The 11,385-nt window shown below is 31.1% G+C and overlaps 2 protein-coding genes across 2 annotated transcripts; both read left to right on the top strand.

The window, feature by feature from the left end:
- Nucleotides 1-574: 574 nt before the first annotated feature.
- Nucleotides 575-2,541, top strand: LOC148626214 (uncharacterized). The gene is made up of 4 exons (XM_088570035.1): nt 575-932; nt 1,400-1,600; nt 2,055-2,105; nt 2,325-2,541. The coding sequence occupies exons 1-4, from the start codon at nt 851-853 to the stop codon at nt 2,483-2,485; spliced, it is 495 nt and encodes a 164-aa protein (XP_088426161.1). The 5' UTR covers nt 575-850; the 3' UTR covers nt 2,486-2,541.
- An 877-nt stretch (nt 2,542-3,418) lies between these two features.
- LOC148626215 (uncharacterized) lies at nt 3,419-11,129 on the top strand. Its single transcript, XM_088570030.1, has 5 exons — nt 3,419-3,496; nt 4,004-4,060; nt 4,692-5,012; nt 7,710-8,057; nt 8,623-11,129. Exons 3-5 carry the CDS (start codon nt 4,721-4,723, stop codon nt 8,814-8,816), a joined length of 834 nt encoding a protein of 277 aa, XP_088426156.1. The 5' UTR covers nt 3,419-3,496; nt 4,004-4,060; nt 4,692-4,720; the 3' UTR covers nt 8,817-11,129.
- The last annotated feature ends 256 nt before the right edge of the window (nt 11,130-11,385 follow it).

Below are 11,385 nucleotides of genomic sequence, written 5' to 3' on the forward strand. Positions count from 1 at the left end.
TTTGTCTTAATAATAACATACATATTTCAATTTTAATTCATAGAATAGACACAACTCAACCATAGAAAAATTACGAATCAACATTCATAATGAAATAAAGTATCATACATTTTTGTTTTCTATTTTCAACCATAGATATGAAAATTTCGAGTATTGTTGACTTTGAAAAGGCAAATCTCGCGTTTTGTGATAGAGCCTGCTTGGTTTACTTTTTCGACGTTCTTGATAAAACTGACCTTCACATTGAAAACAGTAGGCATTCACAATTTGATTAATACTTTAAGCAGAACTATCATTTATTTTTGTATTTACACTAGTCGGGTTGCATATATTACACATGGGAGAAAGTCTGAAATTTTCGGGATTGTACAATATACATTATGCCAGCGTAGATATTTTAAAATAAAAAACTATATGCGTTCACAGAGACGTTAGAGAATCTGATCAATAAAATATAGCTAAAAACAGGAGAGTATATTTAAATGTATTTCTATTGTTTGGTAATACATTGTACATTGAAATTAAAAAAAATGTTTTGTTCGAACAATTTTTTGAAAATACTTATTTCAGGAATGCCTCAAAGTCCATCCATTACTCTAAACCCAGATCAAGTTGTGGACCTCGTTCTTTCAAACAAAACACCTGATTTCTATAGAGTAGATGGAGTCCATTTCTGTCATGGAAATCTTGGTTATCCACCTAACAACTTGGAAATTGATTTGATATATTAAACGGTACTACTTTTCAACAGTTTCCAACAGATCATTACAAGGAAGTGGATAGAACCAACGTTTCGGCAAACTGTGTTACCACAGAAAGAGTGGAATTCGCTTTGAAGTTTACTGAAGACATGCACAGAGCTAGAGTAAGGTGCAAAATTCCTAGTGACCCCCCTGTTGAAACTTTAAATGAAGAACTTCTTTTGATTCCGAGTGAGTTTAAATATTTGAAAACATATTCTTTCACGATTTTAAATTGATGCACGAAAAATCTAGCAAACACTGGTTTACTACATATTTATCTATATGAAACTATATATAATACTTAATATACTGATCGTATAATTGCATAGTATCTTGTCTGGAACCCGAATTTGTATGTTAAACATGATACTGCTATTGTCAAAAGTGTTTGGAAACAATAACTTTTATGTTTATTTCTCATTCCAATTTTACTATTAGTCATATGTGTAATTCCATTTTTTTCATAACACTACATGTATACAATTTTCAGTACTCTTTTATTGAATCTCATAAAATTTTCTATAGAGTTATCTGTATAGAATTTGTTGTATATATGAGGCCCATAATTCAGAAAGTACCATGTTTAATATTTTTTATGTGTTAGTAATTGAAGAACTTTCAAATATTTCAACATTCAGAGACTTTATATATTCTAGGAAACATCTGCAACTGTGCGGAAAACAACTATAAACTTGGACACCCACACAACTGTAATGTTTATGTAGAGTGCAAAACTGGTGGTTCTGATATATACCCCTTGGGTGCAGATTGTCCAGCAACACTATGTCGGAACAGTATAAGTGGGGATTGTTCAGATAACTGTTCCAGTGCAGTTTGTGAAGAGGAGGTTCCTAAAGGTAAAAGCTGACCATATATAATGATGATATATCTTGTACTTATTTTGCAAATTGAAACATAAACATTATACAATAGTTAATTTTCAGCGATAATATACTTAAGCAAGATATTTAGTAAGGAATGCGGATGTTTGAAATTCATTGTTTACATGGAAATTCAGATGGTTGTTGGTATAATTTACTAGTTTTTATATTTAAATTCTAATTTTAAAATTGATCTGTTGAGTGGTAATATGTATTTAGAGGTGTCATAAATAAGAAATCAGAAATAAGAAGAAAATTATCTTCACTGCTTACACGTAGTTTATGTGATAGAGGCCAACAAAGCGTTAACATACACTTAGTGATTAATGAAGGACACTGAAACGCATCTATATTTAAAAAAATATGTACATCTAACATGCACAAGTCATTGACTTCTTAACTTCAATTTATCCAATGTTTATCATTGCAGATTTTTGCATCCCACCAATAGTTCCAACTACAGTAGAACCGCCATCACCATGTAAGTATATTGTCTCTCCGAAGATCTGCTCTTACATGCAGGTTTGATTCTGATTCAAATTATTTTGTATTATATGTATAGTTTATTATGTTAGAAACGTATATTGTGTATATGTACTGTATGTGATGGATTCATTTTAAAGCATATATTTCATACTCAAAAGTATCATAATGGTTTTATATGAGGGTGATTTTTTCATCCCTTATTTTCACTTTTAAGATGCTTATTGTGAAGTTAAATCTGTGGAGGTAGATTCAGGCGCTGTTGAAATACAATGTACATTGAATGGCACATTTTCTATGCTGAATATCACGTTTAGATCGTCAACGGATAGTGTATCAACAGTAGTTTTTCAAATTGATAATAACGGAAAAAACTAACGATTTTCTAAGTAGTGATAATATTACAGCGTCTCTAAATGGAGAAAACGTAACAATTTCTGATAAGTACAAAAATTGGTTACGTCATTACTGTATAGGTGATTTAGGTTTTCCACGAGGAGAGATTATTGTCAAAGTTCTAAAAGAAACAGACACAAATTTCATACCCACAGACATTTCTGTTGAATCAGACGCTCCCAGTTTGGTTGAAGGGTGTACTAACCGGAGAAAGATTGAATTTGAGATTCGATTTACATCGGAGATGAATAACGCCATAATTCGTTGTGGAGTGAAAAATGATTGTTTTCAGAACTTCACGTCTTTGTATTCGAATAACGAGACCATATCCTTAATTTCAAGTAGGTATTTAATTTGATTTTTAGATGTCGGTCAGTGCACAAAACAGAAAAGAAACGTTAAAGATATATAAAAAATATATTAATACTGTTTCACATTATCTTAGAATAATAGAAAATCGTTCAGATGAGAAAAGTGGAGGTTAAAATAACGAAAATAATTTTCTGCAAGAATTGAACAAAATAGTCATTTCGAAAATTTAGGCGAATAGCATAACTTGCTTTTAGTTCTCTGAATAGTGGACATTTTGGTAAAATGTGATAAATGTGATATGTGAATACGTGTTCTCGTAATCGTTAGAACTTACCAAACTCATAAATATGGAGGCAGTATTATTGTCGAAAAGCCATGTAAAAACCAAGTATCTTTTCATTCTAAATGTAGGGATTATTATAGGTTTAAGAATCTTACCATATTTCTGTGATGATTGTTTTGGTTTTTTTTTTATCGTTGATTGTTTTACCGATTTTACTACAGATTTTTGTGTTAATGACACTTCCGGTAAAGAATACTATCCCCACCCTACGGATTGTGAAAATTATGTTCAATGCTATAAAAACCAGACGTTAGGTAAACGATGTTCAACAGGATTATGTTTTGGAGTACAGAGTATTATCCCATGCGACAACTGTAATAGTATAACATGTCCAGCAGGTAAAAATACCTTATAAGATTAAAAAAGTTTTAGATCTATAATCTTGAATTTATAATCATAAATTGTTGCTTGTAGTTTATATAGTCTAAAAAATTATAGGCATTTTTACGTGTATTTCATTAATCATTTTTTTAGTAATTTCCTTTAAAAATTATTTTCAGAAGAAACACTCTTTCTGATTGAATAAAGATTTTGTCCACCTCAAAGACGTCACCAGCTCTTTTTAATGATTTAATTGTTAAATTTTGATACTAAAATAAATTGTAAGGAATGACTTTTATTTTTTGTTTTATCTTTTTGATTTAACATTAATTCCCGTGGTGCAAAGTACCACGTGATGAAGGTTACTTTGTCATAGACTGAAAAATATAATAGTCATACCTTAAATAAATGAAGATTACGAATGTACAGATGGTATGTTCCAAACAATTTTATAAACGTTACATTCTATCTACAAAATTAAAAGATATTAATTTCTATATTTTTTTGTTTGTTTTGTTTTATAGAAGTCATCTCTACATTGTCGACAACATTGGCAACAACAACGGAAGATATACCAAGCGGTGTTTAAACTTACTTTTGTTGATATTCGGTAAAATATGTGAGGTTTTTAACTATGAATGTAAATAGTTGCGTTAACTTTAATTAATGCCATCATTATAAGCTTGCTCTTTTCGCTTGTAATCTTTTAGTATTTAAACATAAAAAAAAGATTTTATCTAAAAAAAAATTGAAAATTCTTGTTTTTATATTGATATGGAAGAGACTCTCCAAACTATCCACTTTTAGTTTTGTTTCCTTTGTTCAAACACAAAACTACACTGAAACAACAGGATTGTAAACGCTATATCCGCAATAAACAGACAAAGGTTTGTGTGTGTGTCTCAGGTAGCTTAGGTGTAGGTTAAGTCCGTCATATGTCAGTAATACAAAATGGAGAAAACACATCCGTATGTGTTTCTTTCCTGACATTAAACATGATTTTGCAAAACTTTAAGAACATATGTGAGGAGGGATCTCTTTAAAGGATTTACTTTGTCTGGTTGATTCAATCACTTTTGTCCAGGTATGCGAAAAATACTCTTAACTCTTTCCTAAGATTGTCCAACATTGCAAATGAAAGGATAACCAGGTATGGGAAATGTGCACAGCGCCTTACTTGAATGCTCTTGAAATGATTTCTTTTTTTTTCAGGAATCGAGTGCGAAGATATATCAACTCTAATGTTTTCAGAAAATGTTAATTTTGTTTGCATTATTAACCACACGGTCTATGAACGGATTTATATTGATTTTATTGCATCTGTGAGTTCCAGTACTTTGACAGTGGCACAAATCTCCAAAAAGAAAGTTATTACTATTGCCGCTGGTCAAGATAACTTTGATATACAATTTGTTGGTACAAAACTGACTGTAACAGTGAAAAATGTTTCTTGTGAAAATAGTGGCCGTTTTAGTGTGAATGTAAATTTAACTGACCTTGTGGTGTCAGAATCTGCACGACTTACTGTGTTTGGTATGTATGATTTTCTCACATTCCTTGCTGAACATTTTTTGCGGAGGGTTTAATGTAAACCACAAATTTGTTCATCCGTTAAAAAATATATCTATTTTTCCATTTCTGTTAACTAACAAGTATGACCACTTTTTCGGTCAAGATCTAAGAATTACTTTCATTATTGAACACCGTATAAACCTGATGATGAAAACGTAGAGATAAACCGAACTATTTAAGATAGCCCAATACTGTTGCATTGCTTACCACTATTTAGTACGCAAAACTGACGTTCACAACCGTACGGGGATGACCTTCCTATGTTTTGGTTCTATAAATGCTGATGATAAGAGGTCACTCCCAGCATAAAGATTTAGCAATATTTTATATGGTTGGTATTTTATATTTATCGTTAAACATCAAGGAAAAGAATTCTTCTTAAGTGTCATTATCAAGTTACCAAAACTAAGAATAGTAAATAAAAGAACAATTACTGATAGACAAAAAAATCACGAGCAACCTAAATATTTCTTTTTTTGCAAATGCTATGAAAATCTATACTGTAGTTCCTAGTCATGTGAAACTGCATTTAATAACTTTACAAAAGTTGCTAAATTAAATCATATATTAAAAACTTTGTATGCTAAAACAATGAAGTCGAACTAATTATTGACGGTTGTACGGTCACAATTTTTACAAAATAAAAATCACTTTTTGGGGATTCTGTTTGCTTACTTGATTATAAATTAACCTGTTTGAAAAGTTCTGTTATATCTCATGAAAGTTCTTCATGGCTCTGGTTTGAAGATGTCGATGTTAAATGTTTGAGAAATGCTTATGATCCTCCTTTTCTCTTATGAAAGTCAAAATCCGTGTAAACGATTGCGTCATCTAATACATTCTAGAACTACCTAAAGGGAAAATCATAAAATTGCAACGTGTATATCACATTGTATTTATTTGTTCTACCTCATTTTTGTATCTCATTTTATGTATTTTTTCCATGTTCATTTTGCAAGAAAACGATTTGGAAACCATGGCTTCAGTTTATGTACATATACATGTAAAGTAATAATTTATTCCGTTATTGCTTCGTCGATCTATTTTAAGCTATTCCAGACCAGAGGACCATGTTATCCGATGCCACCAATATGCGTTGTCGTCATTACGGATATTTTCGTCCTCTTTTCAACTAAGACCACTAAGTGGATCGCAACCACAATTATAAGGGTATTTTACAAATTGTGACGATTATGCTGGTCTGGCAAAATACAATTTTTGTATATATTCATAGAATATAGGCCTCTTAATTTAAGGTATATACAACTAAAAAATTAAAAACGATCCTTTCTTTGTTTGAAAAGGTGTACAAAGTCTTCAGTTGGTCGAAGTTGTAAAACAACTCGTTCCACATGCTTTTAAATGAGTTAATGTCATATAAAGGCGGAAGGACTTTTTAGAAGATTTTACACTATGCCTTAGAAAACTGAAATAGATAGGAATCAATTGATGACAAATTTTTTTTCTGGTAATACAAGAGACTTTTTCCGAATCAGAGTTGTAGTATGTCATCTTGTTAGAGTAATAACTCTTGTCAAGCTTGGACGAGAAAACACTATTTATTTTGCAGTTTTTTAGTGAAAACAGGTGTTCGGTTAACCGAGGTTCTAAACAATTTAGACTGAAAGAATGGAATTAAAAGCAAGTTTGTGGTTTGGATTCTTTTAGTTCCAATTGTTTAGAACTTAGGTAAACCGAACACCTGTCTTAATCGAATACAATTTAAGTTCCTAAAGGTGTTTGGTTATGATAGGTTTTATTGAAAAACTGTAAAAATAAATAGTGTTTTGTCGTTCAAGGTTGACAAGAGTTATTACTGTAACAAGATGTCATACTTTAACACCGATTCGAAAGCGACAAGTTAACAATTATATTATATAATTATGTGCTGTCGCGTATACGCAGTACTCATATTCCAGGCACTGCGACGAAGCGATAGCGGATTAAATTATAACTATATATTTTCATGTAAATATTTTGTATTAATATGAAGATGAAAAAAAATCGCAAAATGAAATAACAAAGAGGTAGAACAAAAAAAAACCATGTGGTATGTACAAGGAAATTTGATGAAATTCTCTTTTTGGAGTTCTAGAGTATATTGGATGACGCAGTCGTTTACACGGATTTAGACTTTCATAAGGGAAAAGAAATATCATAACAATTTTGCAAACTTTTAACATCGACATCAAGAAATCAGTGTCATGAAGAACTTTCTCTTAAGCATTTAAGGTAAAAACTGCTAGTGTACTGTTCTTTCAATTTCATGGCTTTAGCATTCAAAAATTTTAATATATTCCATTTATTTTAGCAACTTTTCTAGAAACGAATTCTCTTACATTTATAACAATGAAATTGCCTTAAATAAGAAAAATTATATAATTTTATGATTATATAATTAATTTCATAGTTATGTAATTATTATTTGTTAAGCCTAACAAAACACACACAAAACTACAAACACAGGGCATGAGTCGAAAACCACGGTTTCAACTTGGTGTGAAAAGAAAACATTTCTTTTATATATGAAGTTTGGACCCTATGTTGAAAAAAAATAATATAAACAGGGATATCATCATAAAGGTTTCAAATACCACGTTTTGAATTTTTTCTTTTTTTTTAAATGCATATTCCTGTATATTTCTTATTCATCTGTAGGTGCAGCGGAAATGCCAACACTTGTGGTTCCCCATGACATGGCGGAAAATATTGCTAAAAAAATAGAATGCACTGCTGTTATTGGAAATCCGAATTGGTCGTTACAAATCTGGACTCGTAAAAATGGGAGTGTTGATTTTATTGTTCCTGACCCCGGTGTAGTCACCTATGGACCTGTAACGTACTATGAAAATCATTGCTCTTATAGTCGAAAAGTTGAATTTGAAATTCGCTTCGCAAAAGAATGGAATGCCACTGATATGAAATGCGTAGTTTCTAATGGTTTCACTGCTTTTAATGAAAGTAATTCAGCGTTAACGGCGAGCGGTCAAATAATTCTAATTGAAGGTGATGGGATGAAATTATTTTTTGTATATTTCAAGGAATCATGATTCAAATTACAAATAAGAATACTTACATCTATCTATTAATATTTGTTAATTTGAAGTTAAGTATTGCGATATAAGCATTTACATACATAGCCTTTATTGTGAAATTGTATAGGCTATTAATGCATCGTATCATTCCAAAAATGTATCAAGTTTTGAATGTTTTTTTTTAAAATGCATTTTCCAGTATATGTCCTATTCATGTGTAGGTGCAGCAGAAATGCCAACACCTAAAGTTCCCCATGACATGGTGGAGAATATTGCTAAAACACTTAAAGGATTTTTTATAAAGTACATGTATATTGAAAACATTCATTCATAAACATAGCATTCAAGACGTATTGGATAAAACAAAACAAGTACATTTACATCAGATTTAATTATATGGATGTCGAAATATGAGTACAATTTTTTGTTCTTTTAAAATTGTCCAAAATAGAGAAACAAGTTTGAAACAAATCATTTACAATATATTATTATTTGATTCTCGGATATTCACATTTAAATAATGTTCTCTTTTACAGATGATTATTGTGAACGGAATCCAGACGCTGTTTATGTGTATCACCCAAGAGGATGCTTTAATTACATATGGTGCGTTTCAGGACTGGAACATTCATATCCATGTGGAACAAATGATTGTTTTGCATCCAGCAATTCAACCCCATGCGTTAACAGTGATATAGCGCCATTTCCTTGCAACAGTACATCAACGTAAAAAGGAGCCGTATATATTTGTTATCGACTCGACCTTTATATATAATATTGTCATAGACGGGCGAGTGGTCCTCCATAAGTAAATTTGTCAGGGCTCCTCATTGGATAATAATGGTAATATATGCTGCTTCGATGTCATATTAAAAGCTCATTTTTATTCAAACAATACAAGTAATTTTGTAAGTCAACAAAGATAATGATGGCTTTCCGAATTCTCCAAAATATATATGTAACTATCGAGTATAAGGCGGGGAGCGTCGATGTGGTTGGATATCGCATCCTGTTAATCTACATTGATATCTAATGTCGGAAAACAAATTTAACTTTCTTCTTATTTTATGACTGGTTAATTTTACGATTTTAATGTTAAATTTTTGAAAATCGAATTGAAAGTAAATAGTCGTCATTGCTTTTTGTAATGTAGAGGTATCTGTAAATAGTTGCAGTGCCTGGAACATGTGTACTGCGTATACGCGACAGCACATAATTATTAGCTTGTACTATATTTTGATTGGCTTATTTACGAGTTTTAGTCAGCTAAAACCCCTTTCAGATCATTTATAACGGTTATGCACCTATTTTATGAAGTTTATTGTCTTCAGTTAGTTCAGGTCTTAAGTTGACCTGTGTAATGACTGATGCGATATGACATCATGCTTCAGCTTCCCGTCTTATACTCTCGGATGACGACAGAAATGTTCATGCCCGGCCGGCATATCAAAATACTAAAAAAAAATACACAGGCAACTACTAACTCTGATCTAGATCAGTTTTTAAAAAGTCACTGCCGAACATAAAAAAATAAAAAACAAAACAAAACAAAAACAAACATAGTGGTTAACCTTTATACTTCGAATGTCTAATGGTTATAAAATATTTTCTCGAAAATGTAATTAAATTCTTAAAATATCAAATTATTCCATTGTGTTTGTCAAAGAAAACTCTTCAGTTACGCCTCAGATTTCATTGTTCTAAAAAGTTGTTATTTGCCGTATAAAAATGACTATATGTTTAATAAATGTATATATTTGCATTTGGTCAAAGCCAGTCATTCAATGAGAAACTGTTTGAAAAATATTTCAAGTAATAATATTGCTTCACAACTTAAATTAGTTCATTTTCCTTTTTGATTTAAAATTTGTAACGCTATAAACCACCGAAATGATCACACAAGTGATGTATTCATTTTGATGTGCACTGATAACTTATGCTGTCAATTATCAATATTGTAAGCTTGCGGGAGCGCAATTTTGTGGTTTTGTTATTGGTATTCAGCCGAATCTTAAGCCAAAGAATATAAAATCCGTATAATGCTGGTGAATGTCATTAAAGAGAACTTACGAAAAATGTACGCGAAATCAGAAAATTAACATAAACATTTAATTTGTAAGTTAACAGGCAGTATATGTGTATTTTTGAGGCAATATGAAGTCAGACAAAAATAAGTTAATCATAATTTACAGTTAAAAAAGCACCTCCTCTAGGTTTTAGGTCTCAATTAACTGACAGAAACCCTGAGTGGCACGACAGGTTCTCTTTGAAAATTAAAACAACTATACTATTTGTTACTTTGTTACTTTGTGAGATTTTAGTGGCTCCGGGGACCTCCAGATCCGAATAAAATAATTAAGCGTTATTGATAAAGACGCTCTAATAACCATGCATGCGTTAAAAAAATCTGCACCGATAATGCTTATCTGCGAGTATCTTTACAGAGGTGAATTTGATTGCTTACACATAACTCATAAGAAACAGGTTATCGTAGTCAAATCACCTGCAGACCTATCATGCTACTTTTAAAAGACAATCGGTATTTTTTTTCGTTTTGGTGAAAATCAGCAAATTTGTGTGATATAAACATAGTTTATTATGAAGAGATATATACTCCGTAGATCGTAATTTGCTGCTATAAACTACTGAAAATCAGTAAAGGAAATATCCTACATATTTTCATGAGATCGTTCAAAAGTTGGATTAAAAAATGAGTGCAACAAACTATTATCGTGCAAGACAAAGAATATATACTTATTTGAACTGGACGAAAACAATCGTTACTGAATTGACTGAAAAGATAATATACATTCCAAAACAAACGACAGAAAATATTCAACTTGCATTGAAATCTTGAAATCTCCAAACAAGAAAACATACAAGTTAATCTTAAGCCAAACATCCATTGAGATCCGTAGACAGACTAATGAGTGTTAGGTCCTGAAACAAAATATAAAAAGAAAATGTTGGTTTTCACGGAAATTTTAGTGGGAAGGGGTAACATTCTTACGCCTGAATAGCCTTGAATACGTTAAATTATGCACTTCCTTGACTTATTCGAAAGCAGCAAAAAGGCTACATAAATCTGTTTGAATAAACAAAAGTTTGTTTGAAGTTGGGTCCTTGAAGATATTGCACAAAACAGAAACAGAAGAAATTTTGAAATTTTGAAAATTCCCTTTTTTTAACTTAAGCTTGAAACCGAAAACCGGCTGTAATGATCAAATATGTTGAACTTGTACTCAACATGTCTTTACAAAATCCTTTATATGCCAACAAAAAAACATTTGGGTTCATGT

Source organism: Perna viridis, chromosome 2 (genome assembly GCF_037379345.1).
Source record: "Perna viridis isolate PV_CMFRI_1.1 ecotype Kerala chromosome 2, ASM3737934v1, whole genome shotgun sequence".
Taxonomy (NCBI): Eukaryota; Metazoa; Mollusca; class Bivalvia; order Mytilida; family Mytilidae; genus Perna; species Perna viridis.